Source organism: Drosophila suzukii, chromosome 3 (genome assembly GCF_043229965.1).
Source record: "Drosophila suzukii chromosome 3, CBGP_Dsuzu_IsoJpt1.0, whole genome shotgun sequence".
In the NCBI taxonomy this organism is placed as follows: Eukaryota; Metazoa; Arthropoda; class Insecta; order Diptera; family Drosophilidae; genus Drosophila; species Drosophila suzukii.
Genome location: NC_092082.1, coordinates 83,669,197 through 83,689,420, shown reverse-complemented (window position 1 = coordinate 83,689,420; position 20,224 = coordinate 83,669,197). Strand labels below are relative to the sequence as shown.

Sequence of the window (20,224 nt, the reverse complement as noted above, 5' to 3'; positions counted from 1 at the left end):
AATTACTATATACCGAAAAAAAGAATTTTTAAAGTACTCTAAATTACTGTATACAAAAATAACTGTTATTGTAATAACAATGACAATTGTTTTAACATTTTGTACCAGGTAAGATATAGACTTAAACATTTTTATATATTGTGCCACTCAGAGGTCCAGAGTATTAATGTTGTAAATGGCAGTAGTTCTTTTTAATAACTCAACAAAATTAGTTTTTGAAGGACAGTAAATCCCCCTTAACCTTGTCCAGCTCCACCCCTGACCATTCTCCTCTTGTGGCGCCCGAAAAGTGGGCTGTGGCTTATGGCCAGGTCTGATTTGGTTTTCGCCTTCGACTCCAGCTCCAACTTCGACTCCTGGAGGTGGCAGCATGGCCGGGCCTCTGGCTCTTTGGCCTCCTCCTGGGCTCTTATCCACGGCACTGCCATTGCAATTAATTTTGGCATTTTGACATTTACGCTTTTTGTTTTTTTTTGTGTTTTGTTGGCTGCGGCCTGTAGCCGTGGTTCCTGGCCACTATCTTTGGCATACGCACATACATTTTTGTTCAGGTATGCTGGCGCTCGATAAGGCGACATTTTGCCTATATAATTCCGAGCGGAATTTTCTCACGTTGAAGGGTCCGCGAAAGCGGCGCCAGTTTTTCAAAGAGGGAGAGCCCCTTTAATTGGAACTGGTTGGAACCACTTTTGGGGCCAGCATTTGAAATATTTCCCCCATCCCTGAGCGTTCGATAAACTAATGAAAAGCCCTGCAGGATTTTCGCAGGCCCTTAATTGAAGAGGATGCCAGTCATAGATTTGCTCCCAAGTTTCGATATGAGCGATGCTGTCCTTAAGTGAGCGCCATACATTGTAATTGTTATGGCCAATATCTGGGGGCTTTCCACTTTATTTTCGTGCTAGATGTGGCGCCTGCCAACAAAGTTGTTAAGTTTCCAGAGGGTCGTAAAGTCTATCGCTTATTTAAGCATCGCCTTGCTTAAAGATCTTAATGTAATGACGTTTTATTGGCTTATTGCTGACTTTATGGATTCTTCAAATTTAAAAGTGATTTTTAAACAAGCAATTTTTAATATCTTTGTTTTTTATTGCCTTATTATCTGTTGTGAAATGCTTGTCGTTTACAATTTGGCATACAGTTTTGAAAATATTGTTTATGTGACTCGTTTTCAACATTTTAAAAATAAGATTAAATATATATTTCAAGTTTTTTTTTAAAACAGGATGTTACTGATGTAGCTTTATTTATTTAAATAATTTTGAACGCTTTAATTGCGAAAATCTTTATATATTTATTTGTTTCGATTTCTCATTAATGAAATATGCTTGGCAAATTTTTGTGCACTTTATAAACAAGACTTTATTTGTGACAATAAAATGCCCCATACTTTCGGTCCCTAAAATACTCTCTAAAAACCTCTAGATTCTAGCTACTTCACTACCTAAAAATGCTGCAAAACAATCGCTCAAAAGTAAATCTGCTCCCAGCATAAACAAATCCAAAGAGATACCACTAATTATTCCAATTGAATACACACGAGCAATTGGGTTGTTCAGAGCATTGGAAAACAGGCCAAAAGAGGGGCCAAGAGGCCAGGGTACAGTAATATCACAAAGTGGCCTAGCTGGCCACCTGAGACACCGGATTGTAATCTGATCTGGAGGAGGGGCAGGAGAAGGAGGTGGTTGAGGAGGAGTGCCCCTGGTGACATTTAAAAGCTGCAAGAGCATTAGTGTGAACACAAGGATCGAGGCGCCGTCTAAATTACAGTCGGCAAGAGTCATCGCGATCAAGATCAAGTACCATTTTCAACGCTTCCTTTGGCGCCACGATTCTCCAGCTCGATCTCGAACTGGAGAACCCTTTCCCAACGATCCAACGATCATTTTGCCCAAGTTGCATTCATTCCATTCCATTCCGTGATGCGATGCGATGCAAATGCGATGGCCAAGGAACCCAAAGTCTGCAGCTCGGGCGATAAGGAACGACACAGAAATATGCGGAGGAGATGGGACTGCAGTGCAACCCATACCTATACCTATACCTATACCTATACTATCCTGAACCCGAACTCTTTTCGGGCTTCATCTTTTCGTTCCCTGCTTTTCTCCTCGATAAGCGCCGCATCTTCAATCTTCCTCCAGGCGGCGTCTGCAGAAAGAGACGGAGAAAGAGAGACCCATCATCATCATCGTCATCTGTGATATGTTATACCTTATATATATATATATATATATGGATGTGGCTGTGGATGCGGCGTATCCATTAGCTGCGTCGCCATCTCGCAACGGAGAGCAGAGATAATGTGATTTCGGGTCCGAGTTCGAGTCCGAGTCTGAACCGAAAACCGAAATGGAACGAGACGCGCGTGAGTTGTGATAAGGGCCCCGAGACAAGGGAATACCTTAACTTAACCCATATCCCCCATATCCATATCCATTCCTCTGGCTCTTCCTCCGCCTCGTTCTCTGCGGCTCTTCCAAAGCAATCGCATTTTGTCTTTCGTGTGAATTCTTGGAATTTCGATATTTTTTCCTAGAACTTGAAACGAAGCGGTTAAGACGATGCTGCTGCTGCTCTTGTGACGTCACTGCATCTCTGGGTGTGTCTTTTGTTATGATCTGATGGTGGTTTTTCAGGGTAATTGATGTCAACGAAAATAAAATCAAATTACTGGGTAAGGGAAAATTAGTTTTAGCAGGGTTTTGTGGAAAAATATTAAATAAAACCAAGCACGCTAAAAATATAATCGAGATAAGGTTGGCAAACTGAAAAAACAAGAATAAAAATTATAAATATTTTAAACAAATCTTGTAATCTTTTAAATTAGTTTTCAAAATAAAAGTTTTTAGTTATATTTACTTTATCAGAACTCACATATATTATAATGGTGGTAAACTGAGTTCCCTTCAGTTATCATATCAGCTTGAACTCCAGCACCAATTAATCTATTCAGTATGCTTAGAAAGCTTAAATATATAGGTAACTAATAGAAACCATTTTTTAGAGTAATCTGCCTGTTTTAGATCTCCCAACCCAAGCTTTGGCCAAAACAAATGATACTCGCGTTCGTTCCCGAGATCTTAGGGTTCCCTAAGCCCCTCTTAAGGTCCCGAAACCCCCTATATACGGACTTGCAGTTGGCTGGCGGCGTTCGACTATCGGCTTTTATCTATTTTAACTGCGAGTTGTTAAAGCGCATTTTCGTGTCGTTTGTCGATTTGTAATGCCAGCCATGAAGATGACGCTGACAATGATGGTAGCTTGCGGCCCGGAGAAGTTGCGGCCGCACTTTGAAGTTGGCTAAGTGGCGCCTCGGACCCGGTTTAGGGTTTTCGTGTTCTCCTTTTTTTTGGGTTCGAGATCCAGTTCCAATTCCAGGCGGGTTCAAGAGGCCGCCTTGCTAGGTGGTCAACGCTGGCTAATTAAATGCACCCAGGGAGTGGGAGAGTTGACAGTTTCCACTTTATGTTGGCTTTTATACCCCCACTAGATGACCCTGCCTTGCCGTGCCCTCTATTCTATCCGGATCTGCACAGAAAATAAAATATTCTATATATAAAGCAATGATATAACAATGGTATAGATATAAAAGATACCTTTGATGTAATTTTAAGAATATTTTAAAAATACAAAAACTAAAATGTTAGGTTGCAAGGCTAAACAAATTAGATAGATTTTCTAATGTATGGAAAAAATACCATTATCTCAAAACTTTTAAAATTCTGGACAAATATTTTGTTGTAGTACAATCAATTCTTCATATTATAATATCATTTCACATCATATAGCCTATTTTTTTTCTGTGTAAAAAACAATCGTTACTTAACTGTTATTGGACATGAGCAAATGCGCGTTCGCCTTGGCCAATTGCAATTAACTTAATAGAAATTCAAATGCATGCAAGGCTCCGGAGATTAGCGGATCGTATCGTTTTCCCCCACCCCCTGAAAGACCGAGTCCCTCATTTCTTGCGCCGTTGTACGTCTGTCATAATTCCAGCGATAATGTCAGAGCGTTGCAACTTGTACAGTATGTACATATAAGTGTGCCAGGAGATCGGCGGAAAAGGGGAGTGCAGGTGGAGAAGTGGCATCTGAAAAATGGCGCCCGCTGTCGTATCTTGTTGCCTGTCACATTGAATTATTATTTTACGGTCTCTCTGCCCCTCAAAAACCCCCCAACTTCAGCCTAACCCATGGAAATGGGAAATGGAACAGGTTGGTCGCTAATGTTTTAATTCGCTGATGCAGAGGATGTGCTGCTGGCCACAGGTGCGGCAGCAATTAGTGGTTCGCTTATTATGGATTGCAGCGTTATTAAAGCATAAATACAATTACGATTCCGATATACTTTATGCGGCGGACGGGACTAATTAAAAAGCGTATGCAGTAGCAGCTATACCAGGACGGTTGTCCATGGGAAGGGCGGAAAAAATATATTAGTTTGGAAAGAAGAGCGGACAATTCAGGCAGAGCATTTTATATTTTAAAGATAACAATCCCTAAAAAAAATAGCTAGTATGGAAAGTTAGTATAGAAAAAGTTAATATCTAAATTTAAAGATATCCGAAATTTCTTAGGGTGATTTTAATAAACTATCCATAAAATTTAAACCTTTTTCTTCGCTTTTGGCTTAAATACTGTTTTCCAAAAAATAAAAGATGTCCAGAACTTCATTGGGTGATTTTAATAAACTATCCATTAAATGTAAACTACTGTTTTCAAAAAAAAATTTCTAAACCTAACGTTTTAAGGTTTGAATGTCAATCGATTAAAAATTGTATAAGGTGTTCTGCGAGGTATGACATTTTATCCGACCCTTCTGTTTATATTTTTTTTCAAAGTTATGTTTTTTTTTACCGAAAAATAGTGCTCCACCATCACAGACCATTTCATTCCGCTCCATTCAAAGCCATTCCAATCCACTTGCCCAACTTGACGCTGCACATAATTTTTGCCAACACATTCCATAGCTGCCGGGTGCTGGGGCCGCCGTCTCATTACTCATTCGCACCCCGGTCTCTGGAAACCACAACCGCAACCGCGACTTTAAGCCAGGTCTCCTCTTGAGCCGGGGACTCTGGGGACTCGGCAAACTTGGAGCGCCGGCCAGAGCGGACGCTAATAAAAGCGGTCGTAAAACAAGTTTGCCTAATTGATCGAGCGTACGCCAAAAACAAAAACGAAAACAAAAAGAAGGCTCGGACAAAGGCAAGGCGTTAATATTATACCTCCTTCGGCCTTCGAGCGGAGAACTGGACTCCATCTTCGGGCTGTGGGGCATTTTTGCCATACCATACCATACCATACCATACCATATCGTACCGAACCGTATGGTATACCAGTACCGAAACCAATACCATACCATAATCCGAATACCCGACAGCAGATCAAAGGCAGCGGCTGCAGGCGGTGGCGTTACTGTGCGTCGGACAGGCTTTTAAGCGATGACACCAAATCGCTATTTAGACACTGCTCCAGGGGTCTCCGATCCCGATCCCGATCCCAATTCCCATCCTGAACCCCATCCCGCTGCTCTTGCCATCGAACTTGTTAAGATTTTATGGTCTCGCGCTGTCTGTGGTCTGTGGGGGTCATTAAAATTAATTTGGATCAATTTGGTTGGCTGCCAAATTGTTGACAATGAAATATAACGAGCTCCGGAGAGGTCTCTTCCATCCTGGTACAGCCATCAAAGTCCCGAGTGCCTTGCGTTAACAACTTATTTATTTTGTAGAATTTAAAAAAGAGGCTTAAACATACAAAATCGTAGGCTTCATTATGGGCTTGTGCTGTTCTCGCTATATATATACTATACTTGGCTATACTCTATACGAAAGTGATCCTAAGTGGTTGGCACAAATCAACATTTCAAACTATATTTGCTGTAAGCACTTGACTAAAAAGGAGGAAGACTTTCAAGTTTTGGTAAGGTCACTGCAAGTCTTCCCCTAACTGGGACATTGGTCTTGGCTCTATAAATGTACTATCCTAAGGCTTAAATAAATATTTTGGCAAATTTGACATTTGGGTTTTATGGATTAAAGTTAAATTAAGTTTAGTTCGAAGATAGCTGAAGGTGTTATTAGTTAGTTATTCGATGATCGCTCTGGCAATCCAGTGCGTGTGATTACGCTGGGGGTGAGTTCGCTATTGGAACTGCGACCGCTTTCGATGGTGGGAACTCTGTGGGATATGATAGATCATTATTATAGAGTTTGAAGTGTGATCAGGATAAGTATCTTCAACTTACGGCTGGACTATCTGGCGGTTTATCGCCACTGTGCTGGGCAAATGCGGCGATTGACTTTGGGGCGTCGACTGCTGGCTGTAGGGGGAGTGGCTCTCACCGGTCACATGGTGGCGAGCGGACATGTTGAGCGTTCCTTCGGTGGTGGGCGGTGGTGCCGTCGAATTCAGCGAAATGGCCACCACCCTCTGACCACCACCAGCCGGTCCCGTCGTCGACATGTCGTGCAGCTCCGGACTGGCGTTCTGCTGGCTACTCAGCATGCTCACCGGCACCTGGGATGGATACAGCGTACTGTTCGCCATCAGGTTGACTCCTTGGGACATGCCTGGGGTGGGAAACAGGAACAAGCCAAGAGTTGGGATTAGTTTCAATTTTGTATAACTATTGTGTAGTCATAGACCTTTATATTAAATAGATCGCACTGCTTTTTTGTTTAATCACCAACTGGATCCTCTAACATTCTACATTCAAATTTTTTCTTTTAAATACAATTTTTAACCCACTTTCATATTCGATATTTCCGTCTTCCCAATGGCTTTCAGTTTTGGAACCCAAAGCTACACTTCAAGATCCAATAACTTGGGTATTTGTATTCCGATTTAGACGTGGGATACCTCTATAAGTTTGTGGTTGAATTCTCTATCTATATAAATTAAAATGTTTGACTTCTCCGAGGGTCGAAATTTTAACCCATTTTCTTTTTCAATTTTTTCGTATTTCCAATGAATTTCAGTATTGGAACCCAAAACTGCACTTCTAATTTTCATAACTTTTGTAATTTTATCCCGATTTAGACGTGGGATACCTCTATGAGTTTGTGTTTGAATTCTCTTATATTCTACATCAAAACATTTACTTTATAAGAGGGTCCAAATTTTGACCCATTTTCATGTTCGATTTTCCTTATTTCCAAGGTCTTTCAGTATCGGAACACAAAACTGCAATTCTAATTCTCATAACTTGGGTAATTTTATCCCGATTTAGTCGTGGGATACCTCTATGAGTTTGTGTTTGAATTCTCTTATACTCTACATCAAAACATTTACTTTATAAGAGGGTCCAAATTTTGACCCATTTTCATGTTCGAATTTCCTTATTTCCAAGGTCTTTCAGTATCGGAACCCAAAACTGCACTTCTAATTTTCATAGCTTGGGTAATTTTATCCCGATTTAGTCGTGGGATACCTCTATGAGTTTGTGTTTGAATTCTCGAATATTCTTCATCAAAACATTTACTTTATAAGAGGGTCCAAAATTTGACCCATTTTCATGTTGGATTTTTCCTTATTTCCAAGGGCTTTTAGTATCGGAACCCAAAACTGCACTTCTAATTTTCATAACTTGGGTAATTTTATCCCGATTAAGACGTGGGATACCTCTATGAGTTTGTGTTTGAATTCTCGAATATTCTTCATCAAAACATTTACTTTATAAGAGGGTCCAAAATTTGACCCATTTTCATGTTGGATTTTTCCTTATTTCCAAGGGCTTTTAGTATCGGAACCCAAAACTGCACTTCTAATTTTCATAACTTGGGTAATTTTATCCCGATTTAGACGTGGGATACCTCTATGAGCTTGTGTTTGAATTCTCTAATATTCTGCATCAAAATATTCACTGTATATGAGGGTCCAAATTTTGACCCATTTTCATGTTGGATTTTTCCTGATTTCCAAGGGCTTTCAGTATCGGAACCCAAAACTGCACTTCTAATTTTCATAACTTGGGTAATTTTATCCCGATTTAGACGTGGTATCCCTCTAACAGTTTGTGTTTGAATTCTCTTATATTCTACATCAAAACATTTACTTTATAAGAGGGTCCCAATTTTGACCCATTTTCAAGTTGGATTTTTCCTGATTTCCAAGGGCTTTCAGTATCGGAACCCAAAACTGCACTTCTAATTTTCATAACTTGGGTAATTTTATACCGATTTAGACGTGGGATACCTCTATGAGCTTGTGTTTGAATTCTCTAATGTTCTGCATAAAAATATTCACTTTATACGAGGGTGCAAATTTTGACCCATTTTTATGTTGGATTTTTCCTGATTTCCAAGGGCTTTCAGTATCGGAACACAAAACTTCTCTTCTAGATTGCATAACTTAAGTATTTGGATTCTGATTTAGGCGTGGGATACCTCTATGAATTTGTGTTGGAATACTTTAATATTCTACCTTAAATATTGTTTGTGGTTTTGTGTATCTTATCCAAATAAAATTTCTAGTGATCACCCTGTTTGAGTTCCGCTGGGACTACTTACTTGGCAGCGGTGCCCGGTGCATGGGGGCTCCTCCGTTGTTCTTTGGCTTCCGCTTGCGCTTCTGGATGCCCTCCTTCTTCATCGACAGTGGGCGGTTCATGTTGTGCAGCTTGTAGTACAGACCGCAGGCGTTGCACACGGGATTTCCCTCGTTGTTGCGCCTCCACAAGGTCGTCGAGTTGGTCTGGCAGTTGGCGCAGGTGACTCCATTCCGCCGATTGTTGGGGGCGGCGGCGGCCTTGGGCTTCGCCTGCCGCTGGGGCATCCTGGGCGGCATCCTCATAAAGGGCGGACAGTTGGGACAGAAGTACTCGGTGCCCTTTCGCATGAACGGCGAGTGGCAGTTCTCGCACTTCAGTTCGTGGTTCGGGGACGAGGTGGACGAGGCGCTCACCAGACTACCATCGTACTGCCCAATGCTGCCGGCGGGCGTCCAGTGGGTGGCGGTCATGTTGCCCGTTGCGTACTCGTCAATCACCTGCGGATGGAAGTTGCCCTGAAATGGAGCACGGAGAAGTTCGGTTAGTAAAGGATTTAAGAAACTATATCAAGTCAAAAAAAATATAATCTTAATTTATAAATCCAATTCAACATTTAGGAGTATTTTTTATATATTATATATCTACTACTACTACTATCTATCTATTATTATCTTTATATATCTATATCTTTATATTTGGTTAACACTCACAAAGTTCACATTCTGGTACTCCGGCGGAGCAGGAGATGTCCACAGAGCCTCGATGGCATTGCCGCCGTCGTTGAAGGCTATCGTCTGGAAGGTGGTCGGTCCGGCCTGGCGCAGCTGATTAAGGCTGGACTCGGACTTGGCCAGGAACTGCCCGGTGCCCGGAACACTGTAGATGGTGTTTCCCTGCTGCAGGGTGGCCGCATAGCTGTTGCTGGTAAAGCTCGAGCTGGGCGGGAAGGGGGCGTAGGCGTTTCCCAGATCCGCATAGGTCTTGGACTCATTCGCATGCACACTGCCGTCCACCACGGGGGCATCGTAGTATAGATTCGAGCCGGAGGTCTCCGGTCCGGCGGTGGTAAAGCGGCCATCCTCCGTGACGAAGCGCACGGTGCCACCATGCGAACTGGTTGCTATGTGGACCGCTTGGGCTGCCGCCGCTGCAGCTGCCGCCTGATGTTGGTGGTGTTGTTGCTGCTGCTGCTGCTGCTGGTGTTGCTGCTGCTGCTGCTGGTGATGATGCTGCAGTGCCTCCGCCTCGCTGCTGATCACTATTGTCTCCCCGTAGCTTCCGCCGTTGGGCGTGGGACATTGCGATTGCTGCTGCTGTTGCTGGTGTTGCTGCAGTTGCTGCTGCTGTTGCTGTTGCGACTCGGAAGAAGGATCTCCCTTCTCGATGGTTTCTATTTTAATGGCCGCCACATCGTCGCTAGCGCAGATGATCGAACCCGAGGAATAGGCAAAAATGGTGCCAGGTGGAGCTCCAGCGGCGGCTCCGACCTGCTCCGGAACCTCTGCATTCCTTGGCGCCATCTGCACGTAGTGGGTGGCAGGAGCTCCTGGAGAATGATGCGTACTCCTTTGGTACTCGATGTGGCTATCCGGAGCGGATCCCGAGCTAGCGTTGCTGGCGTTGGTGCTGGGCTCTCCCTCGCGAGCTTCGTTTAGTTCTCTGAAATTTTGATGCATTTATTATTTTAAAGAACTAAGAAAAAATAATAAATATAAATTTATTATAACTATTTAACAGTAATATTCCAGCTCTTTATTTATATTTATTTTCTGTAAGGTTTCCTGTGATGTTATTTTTTTTGTGTTATAAATTGTATCTAACAATTTTGGTATTAAAGATAATTTGTAATATGATATCATACAAGCTTTACAGCCTAGGTTCACTAAAATTTTGTAAAGCAGTAAGGCAAAATGTACAGTGAAACTTCCATAACTCAAACCACCATCTACCACCAAAAATGCTAGAGGTATATAAAGACTTCTTATGGTAATTTCAAGTTAAAAAAAATTACTTCGATTTATAAAATGTTAGGGTAAGGGAATTTCGAGCTGTAAAAGTTTGACTGTATTTCCTTTCCTTTTATACTCCTCTGGTACAAAATTAAGTTTTGATATACCTTTATTTATAACTTCTGCTTAAATGTTTCCTAACAATAATCTTAAAGAAACTTTTATAAAAAAATGCAGAAAAACTTTTGTTTTACATGAACACAGTAAACCGTTAGAGCATTAAAATCGTGTCCCATGGGATAGGCTTTTTCCTTTTTTTACCGACCACTGCTTTTAAAAACCATTTTTTTGGTCACCAATAACTCTTTATATAATAATTCTTTTTATACTCACAGTGTTCCCGCTGTGGTGAGGATGCGTCGCTGGATGCGTGGCACTACCACGTACTGCTCCTCCGGCTCGCTGACGCCCGCCTGGCTGGTCTGCACCACCACGCCCACCGATGTTGCAGGTTGCTGCTGCTGCTGCTGCTCCTGTTGCTCCTCCAGATTGCCAGCTGCCTGCTGGGCCAGTTGCTCGGCACCGTTGCTGGACTCGAGCTTGATCTTGTCCAGCAATTGGAGCTGCTGCTTGGTCAGAGTCTGCTGCTGCTGCTGTTGCTGCTGCTGCTGCTGCTGTTGCAATTGTTGCTGTTGCTGCTGCTGCTGCTGCGTTGTCTGCTGTTCCATCTGCAATGAGCAAGCGACAAGTGTTGAATGGCTATGTTTTCGCTCGGCTTGCCTCAAAAGTGTGGCTCCAGTTCCGGCCGAGGAGTGCGAACTGGCCGTCTGGCCGCCTCGATTTCCGCCACAAAAGTCAACAAAAGACGCGAGTCCGGGCCAAGACGACTGAGTCGGTCTTCAAAGGGGCCGACCGCTCTCGACTCACAGCTCAATTTGTCGCCTACAATATGCGGCCATAAAGTACCAGAAACCGAAACAGAGACGGGCTTGAAAACCGCTCAGTGTCAACATTGTCGAACATATTTTTCACTTTTATTCCATTTCATTTCCACCAGAAGAAGTATTTGCTCACAGAACCCTAAACTCAGTGCGGTTTCTTGGTTTCGTTTTCATTTTTTCTGTGTATTTGGGTTTTTTTTTAAGGTTTTTTTGTTTTCTGCTTTTGGCGGAAATTAAAGCTGGTCATAAAATCGCTTTGCTTTCCCCGCCAGTACGTCAGTTGCTATGGGTTTATGACCTCATTTCGTTGGGGGTGGCACTTCCATTTCCACTTCCACCTGGGGACCCATCCCCATACCCATAACCATCCTCGAACTTTGTGTCAACACATTCGATCGTCATTGTCACCTGATTCACTATGTGGCCCGGTCGGAATTTGCCGCCAGTCCGCTCTTGACAAGGGCCATATAGCTTGGGGGCTTTACTATAGCTATAAATATAAAATATAATGTGTGTGCGCCCATGTGTAACCATTCAATACACAAATATCTGGGGAAATCCATAAGCAAAGCAATATTCAAGGATAGCAATACAGCAAGTGGGATTTACCAGGGAACTACATTAAAACATAGTTTTAAGTAACACCAGGAAAACATTTACAATCGAAGTATCTTAGTCTTACATTTAACCTCTAATATCTTTTAAGAATAAAAAAAACCTTCATAGCTTGCTCATAAGCTTATTATAACAAGTTTAAAAAAATTTCATTTCATAAGAACTCTCTAATTAAACCCCAAATATATTTTTGTTTACCCTTCGTTAACTAATAATTGATTCATTTTACGCGGAACTTTCGGCTGACTTGCCAGAAATGATTGATACACTTTATGTGTGGATACAAGCTAATGCCAAACGTGATTCATTGGGATGAGTTGACAAGTCATAAAAATAAAAAAATTACCCGCTTACCAAGTGCAAAGTTAAACTATTTACGTGGAAGTAACGGAAGAGGAAGGATGAGTTCCATGGAAAACTAAATGTTCCAACTTTAAACATTAGTATACCAAGTTTTTGACGTCTTGGCCAAAGTTCAAAGAATTCCCTGGATGGGAAGTGAGCCAGTGAGCCAGATAATGTGGTGCAAACGTCACTTTGACAATCGGCTAGCCAAATGCAGATAAGCCCGACTTTGAGTGTGTATATTGTAGTACGATAGGTGTGTATGCCCATGCCCCCATGCACGTGCCATGTACCGCAAAAAGTTAAGATACTACGGCCGAACGATACGGACAATATCTTATCCGGGGGCGCTATCAATGTACATAATCAGCTGCTGCTGCTGCTGGGCCTTCTGTTTGAGTCTGAGAGGTCATGGTTGGTATCCCCCGCCGGAGTTCCCGTTCCCATTCCCCAGCTACGTCATCAATAGGGACAGATAAATCCAAGAATTACAATAAGTTGGGCAAGTCGGCTGTGTTTGTCACCCCGAGAGAGAGTGTGGCATGTGCTATTTGCTCGGCTTAGTCAAGACCCATTGCGAGGGTGTGGAGCCCGTTGAACTTATGAATGAAATCTGCCCAGTCACACCCACAGCCGTACAGCCGACTTTATCTATATAAACAAAAGATATTGGCTATATATAATCGCACCTCATTTCGCTTTCGTTGAGCTTGGGTTTGTGGTTGAGCAAATTTCGAAGGCAGCTCTGACCCAACATCAGCGACTTTCCGACTTACTCTACGTTTCTGTAATATATTAAAACCCCCAAAGCAAATATTTTAGATTATACTATTTTGCAGTTGCAATTCCACACATTTAATAGTGGAGTGTTTTTCCTAATATTTATTTTTCTAGAGTTCAACATATCATTTCCTATTCGGGTTTACAAAGAGAATATATTACAATATTTTCCGAAATGAATTAATAATATTTCGCATGTTTTATACTTTGAATTATACAAAACAACTGAAGAGAAAGTCTTACGTTGTAGTAACAATACTTGTAACGAAAACACTCAAAGATAATAGAACATTGCATAATATTGCAAGCGAGGGAAGTTAGAAAAAAGCTATTACATCAAAGTTTATTCGAACTCTATAAAATAAATTACCAAGAAATTCTAAAAAAAATGTATACAAATTTAAAGTTTAATGATTAAAGCATATTTTTAAAGTATATAATGAGCATTATTCTCAACGAAAACATTGACTCTTTTTGGAAAACCATATACCATTCAGTACAACCTAAAATACCATCTTTACTCTTTCTATCTGCCCATCATTAGAATATTCCCCGATTAATTAAAGACCACTGCAGTTGGCTAAAGAAAATGAGATAGCAATACGGCATTTAAAGCCAGCTGCATTTACAGCTCTATTAAAGGGCCATCAATCGCAACCTTCTACCTCGGCCTATCAGCCCTTTTAGCTATCAACTGTCAACTGGCGACGCGTGTCTAATAAAAGTATCTGCAACTGGAACTGCAGCTATCGATGCCGCCATTGAGGGACTGTTAAGGTACTGGCCTTCCATTGGTGGACTCACTATCCCTGGCCACTTCCGGCTGAAAAAAGTAACCCCCAGATGGGCCAAGGGTTGGTAATCGCCGGTCCATTCATAAACCCACCCCAGAAAACACACGAAGGATAGGCTCGAGACAGGGATAAAGAACCAGGACCAAAGCGAGGTGATAAGATTGACATAAATTTCACATTATCCTTGCTGAACCATCAAAAAAAAACATATTGTCCTTTTTTCATGAATGAAGTGGAAGTAGAGGTAAAAGAAGTCGGCTAGCGTGTTTCAAATTGTATTTTTGTCAAAGGTATTTTGACGCCACCTCCGATCGCAGCTGAAATTTGGGCCTCATAAAGATTAGCCATCTTTCCACATTTAACTTGCCTTTTTGTTGCCTTGTTTTCGTTCTCATTTTCGTTTTCTTAATGGGTTCGGTTTTTCTTTTAAGACCAGGGACTCAAAAATAAGTGTCGCAGTTTTGCCGCTGCATCCCAGATGACTCATTCATTATAAATCAATTTGTCTTATCGCATTTACTGGTGCTAGAACTGAAAAAAAATCTAGACCGCTGCCGTTTTCTGGAAAGTTGGTACTTGAAAGGATCTGGAATTTATATGGCCCCTTTAAACTGTTTTTTTAGGCAATAAACTCCTTTGAAAGCTCTTTAATGCACCTTTAATTAATAAATTAATATTTATTGGTGTTTTGCGGCTGATCAATAAACGTGAAACGTCTGGCTTTTATGGCCCTATATGGCTTGTCTATTTAGCTTAATGAACTTGTGTGAGAAAACGTTAAAAACTTTTATGATCTTGTCTTCTTAACAAAGTTGAAATGATAGATAGGCTTATAGAGATCTCGTAAATTGAGCCTCAAAGGGGTATTTTAATGTGTGTTAAAAGAGTTGACGTTAAGTTGTTTAAGTTTTTAAATGAGCCAGTTTATATTCTCAACGCAGATATTGAATTTTTACATTCGCTTAAAAAAGAACTTTGTAATGATCGGTTAAGAAAAAATTAACCAATATGGTAAGTAATAGAAAAAAGAGTTGTTCACATATTTATTCTAATCATTTCTTTGATCCTAAAGTTATACATTTTTACCCACCTTCAGCTGCATTTTAACACTCGAAGATATAGTTTTGCAGACCATCAAATTGTGTTACCCTCGTCGCTTCTTGGGGTTTGTTGCAGCGTTTTATCTAAGTTTGGTTTTTATCACTTGTGTATTCGTTTCGGTGTTTTTTAGAAAGTTATCACATGGGGGCACTTCTTCTTCCGGCAATCTTTGGCGCGCAAAATGTGGTATATGGTAAGAGGAACTTTTTAGGGGCGATCTGGTGTCGACATCCGTGGTAGCAATTGTGGTTGTGGCCCGCGCGCGGAACCTTTAGCGGTAAGCAGTGATACGAAATGCTATTTTTTTTCGAGACCAACTCGACTCTGTCAGGGGTTCTGGTCTCTGGGGTCTGGTCTCTGGGCTCTCAACACCGAACACTGAAACCCGCGAACCGCGAACACCTCACTTGCGATGATGATGACAACAACGACGACGACGACGCATTGCGCGTTTGCCGCCCAATTAGCTACCCACACCGATGCACACGGAGCACCTCTGCGGTTGGGCGGACCCACACCTGTGTGGGTGCGCGGTCCTGTCGGTGTGCGGCAGCGTTATGATTTATTCTGTACCTCTCGACCTGGTATTGGTTATCTTATCGCCATATACGCGATAAGGAACCATCCGAGTGTGGGTTCCACCGATGCGATAAGTATCCGTGAGATACTCGTACAAATTGCGCCTGCGTGCTCTGCTCCGAAGTTTCTATATTCCCAAGTTACGAAGAGTTCAGTTCAGCCAGCCCAGCACATTTGATTCCGATTCCATTTCTACCCCGGCTCTTCCCCCCTCAGCTATTTGTCAATTGTGCAATTTAGTCTAGCGCATTTTCTAATTGCACTCATAAAACACTTTTCTGGCAAACTAATAAACACGGCCAACGTTAGTCAACGTCAACAGAATATCATCGGATCGGGCTTGGGTTCTGGAAAGTGGGTCTGGGAATGGGTATGTGCCTTTGCTTTTGCCTGGAGACGGCGACTTATATGACCCCACGAGCACTACGACTACACAGCGCTCGAATGTGGGCCGCTTTGACAACTCGACTGCGATCCGAACCACTTCCCCACTTCACAATCGGCTCTCGAGTGCTGTAACTAATGAATATCGGGACACACGTGGTCGAGGATCAGGTGCCGGCCAAAAAAATATATTGCAAAACCCCTGAAATGTCACCAGCCAGGAAAGATTGCGTTTGAAGTGGCCAGGTGATTGGAGTGCCTGATCACAGATCTGATACATTTGTTCACCTAGCCATTGCAGATACTTTGTAAGCAGTGATATGAAATGTTAGAAAAGCAGTGAATTTGATCAGAAATTATTAAGGTTTAGGGTCCTAAGAATTTTTAAATGTTTTAAGGGAACAGTGAAAGAAATATAATAATAATTCTTTTGGTTCCCTAATTCTACTATTTCAAATTTACTTCCAGTGAAAAAGATCAGGTTTAGTTTTGGGCCTTTAAAAATTTCAGAATGCTTTTAAGGGAACAGTGAAAGAAATATAATAAACATTTTTTGGGTTCCTTAAAAATGTTCTCTTTTTAAAAAAAATAATCAATTTGAAGATCCCAGCAAATTTGGAATGTGTTTAAGATAAAAGCGATAGAAATATAACAATAATTTGTATGGTTCGTTAAAAGCATTCTCTTTATTTTCCTTCTACGATTGGATTTTAAATGCATGTAAATAAATCTATTAATTACCAAAGTACTCAGATAAATTGGTTGATTTTCTCACTTAAAAACTTAATACATTCACAGCTTTCACTCCTTTGAAACGCCAAAGTCCGGGAAAGTTACCCACATATCTTGGCCACCCAGCCGAGCTGGCCCAGCAAATCATAAATTGTTTATAGTTAAAGTCATAAAACAAGCAGATATATGATGGCCATTAAAATGCGCAATCCCCTTCAGAGTTGCTCACTTATAAATGCCAGGGAATTACGGGCAACTTTCCGCTCCTCCCATGAATGGAAATCGCCTGGTGGCGATAATTTTAATTGTTGCAACTCATGTGGTGCATAAATCATGGGCAAATCTTAAGAGCAAAACCGGCAGACAAAAAGTATCTAATAGTAGCTGCTGCTGCGTGTCGCGAAATATCTTTTTAGTGATTAATCACTCAAAAAGCTGACAGCAATGCCAGTTTCGATCGGCCAGCAAGGCCTTACAAATGGCGCTACACGAATTCAACATTACAAGCAGGGGAGATTATTGTGTGAGATGGGGACCTTGCTCTATAGGAAACTGGATCCCCAGGGGAATGACTCATATACATAGGTGGTAAAGCTGGGCAATTAATACCCTAATTGATGGCACCGCCGCACCTAGCTTTAGGCGCTTTGCCGGCGAATTTACGACCCTAAGACACAAGACTTAGGGGCGGCGAAACAGACAGAGTCTTAAGATTGCTGACCATGGCATATCGCTCCCCGAATCGTACGTACACCCTTCAACTTTTCCACATCCGTGCAGTTTCAAGTGGTGCGCCAATGGCCCACAAGACCCACAAAATAAAAAAATCCCAAAGCAAACCAAGAAACCGAAGAGTTATCTTTGGTAGCCACAAGTGTTCGCCACCCGTTGACAGTATCGCCGATCTTTGGACGGAATGACGCTTTGGAATTTAATTTATATAGTATATATATATATTGTACCATTCTCTTCTTGTACTGTCATAATAATAATATTATTTTTAATATTTTTTGTTATTTTCTCATTTTGTTTTGGCGGCACGAACTGGTTGTTCTGATAAGGGGAAGAACTCTTTCGAAATTAAACGCCAAAGTGCCAGCAAAGGCGTGCGCCATAGTTTTAATTATAGCCGATCCGAAGAACCCACTCCCCACTCTTTCCTCTCCACAAAAAGAACCGATCCAACCCCGAATCGTTGCCCAATCCCCGCCAGCTCGCAATGGCGTGGCTCAATGGAATTAAAAATGAAATGGAGATGGAAATGGAATGGAAGTTCTGTAATAATGGCCCTCCCTTTAGCGGCTGCATTCTGCGCTTTCCAACCACAGCAGGCAAATTGGGTTCAAGTAAATTCTATTAACCCGCCGGGGTCATAAATCATCCAAGGCGAAGGCACGCTACCGACATTTCGGACATGAGTTATGAAAATGGAACTGCGCACTCCAAATGGTTCCAAGGGTCGGAGGAACTGAACTCAATCAGGAGGCTCCATTCCGCCGAAGGAGCTTCTTGGTGAAAGAGTTAAGCTTTCTTTGTTTACGCTCCACGGAGTTGTCACTTGGTTAACGAATGTGCATTCGGATATTTATGGATTGGGCACTCGGACAGTGATGTATCTTTCGAGTGAGTCAGGCGAAAGTTTCGATAAGGTCAGAGAAGAAAAAGCAAGGACAGAGCTCTACATATCGAAGTTAAAGTACTTGGAATATAAAATATATGTTTGAATTTCCAAATAAATAATGTTTTCTAAAGATCTTATACTTATTATAAAAGATCGGAAGCCCTCCATAAGCAATTTGTTTTATAAATGTTTTTATACATCAATGTATAATAGTTTTACAGAAAAAAAATTATGATTGATATGTTTAAATAACATAAGGCACTTACTAAAAAGTATGCGCTTTAAATAGTGTTCAATTATAATCCTGACATGCTGATAATATTGTCTCAAGAAGGAAAGAAATACTCTAAAGTTTTTATAGCTTGACCTTTCCTAACTAAGATTTTTAGGCAAAGAAGAAATACTATTAAACTTCTATAACTTAAACTTCCCTTACCCAAACCACTAGAGGTTGAACTAGTTTTATTAGAAATTGTTTTATTTGTTTATTAGTTTTTCTAACCGAATAGTTGTAGAATTTTACGCATGATTCCTGTTCTGAAGATGAGATATGCTACCATATAGTATTTTCTATAAAAATATTTCCCATACAGGTTCCCCAAGTGCTCAGCCACTTGCGATTGGCAGTAGCTTCTTCGTTGAAGCTCCCGCGTATATTCAGTATACGCACCTTTCTTTGCCAATGGGGCCAGGTAGGTCGTGACTCATCACTATAACTGGCAATCCATAATAATCCGCGAGAGCATTGTTTTGGTATGGGACGTGGACGTGGGACGAGGGCAGCCACAAAACACCAACGACATCGACGCCATTAACGTTAACAATCATGGCTACTGGGGTTGATTGGAATCGCACCCACTTGGAGTGGGTATGGGTTGTGGTTTGGGTTCGGGGCTTACGGTTTTCGGTTTTGGGTAGGTAGCTGGTTAACCGACGACTCCAGCGACCCCAAAACGCATACAAACATTATTTATTACTTATGAGCGCTGACATTTTGTTGTTCGCTTTCTGGCCTCACTGAAATACTGAAACCTGATGAAACTACTGATTTTTTCAAAGTCCCTGTTAGCCATGAGAAATTTATGGTCAGAGATTTTCGTTGCCACCGATTTGGATCGAAATCGAAATGGTCCGGGCCGCGATGTCACTTTTCCGCGGCTGCCTGAGGAAATGCTCCTATTCCTAATAGAAACTCCGTTGGGTGTTGCACACCCGCTGATTGCTCCTATCAACCAAAGCGATTTTTCCTATCGCCACCGCCTCTAATACATAGGTCCCCTCTATATCGAATAACTGAGAATAGATAGTGGCCTTAGATAAGTTAACGTATCTTAACAGAGATTTCGACTCCCCGAGAGAGATATAGATATCCCTGTGGGGTGGCAGGCCCCCAACAAACCGAAATCGTAAGTCCATCGGTGGCGTCTACTTAACCCAGAACCACAATCATACCGCTCCTGCTCCACTTGGACAAACATACCCACATCCGAGTGGGAATTTGCTTAACCGATAATGGGGGGGAGAACTCTATCTGTGACGTAGCCAATTCCTTGAGCGGATTCGGAGTGGGAATGTGGATGGGGATGGGGACGTGGTTGACCCAGCTAGATAAAAGTATCTAATCTTGGCTTTTTAGCGATACACGACCACCAATGCAGCCGTATTTATAAGATAATGAAGATTTGCTATCAATTGGTCGCTGTTGTTGTTGTCTTTGTAGTTGTTGCCGTTGGTAGGATATCGGTATCAGTTTGGGGTATCTGCAGGCAGTTAAGGTTCCACTTCCAGTTTGGGTCGGGGTTCTGTTTCTGGTTCTGGGTTCTGTTTCTGGTTTCTGGGCATGGCTCTCTCTCGCGGTCTGTATCAGTATATCAGTGTTTG

General features: G+C 41.8%; 1 protein-coding gene across 2 annotated transcripts; it reads right to left on the bottom strand.

Moving 5' to 3' along the window:
- Positions 1–5,710: 5,710 nt before the first annotated feature.
- GATAe (endoderm-specific GATA factor) lies at positions 5,711–19,550 on the bottom strand. Of its 2 annotated transcripts, none has more exons than XM_065865208.2 (6): positions 19,014–19,550; positions 10,845–11,179; positions 9,213–10,161; positions 8,522–9,017; positions 6,259–6,583; positions 5,711–6,191 (listed from the first exon to the last, which is right to left on the bottom strand). In XM_065865208.2, exons 2-6 carry the CDS (start codon positions 11,177–11,179, stop codon positions 6,095–6,097), a joined length of 2,202 nt encoding a protein of 733 aa, XP_065721280.2. In that variant the 5' UTR covers positions 19,014–19,550; the 3' UTR covers positions 5,711–6,094. The 2 variants fall into 2 exon arrangements, with proteins under 2 accessions (XP_065721280.2, XP_036673265.2); XM_036817370.3 differs by lacking the exon at positions 19,014–19,550 and adding an exon at positions 15,017–15,548.
- Positions 19,551–20,224: the final 674 nt, after the last annotated feature.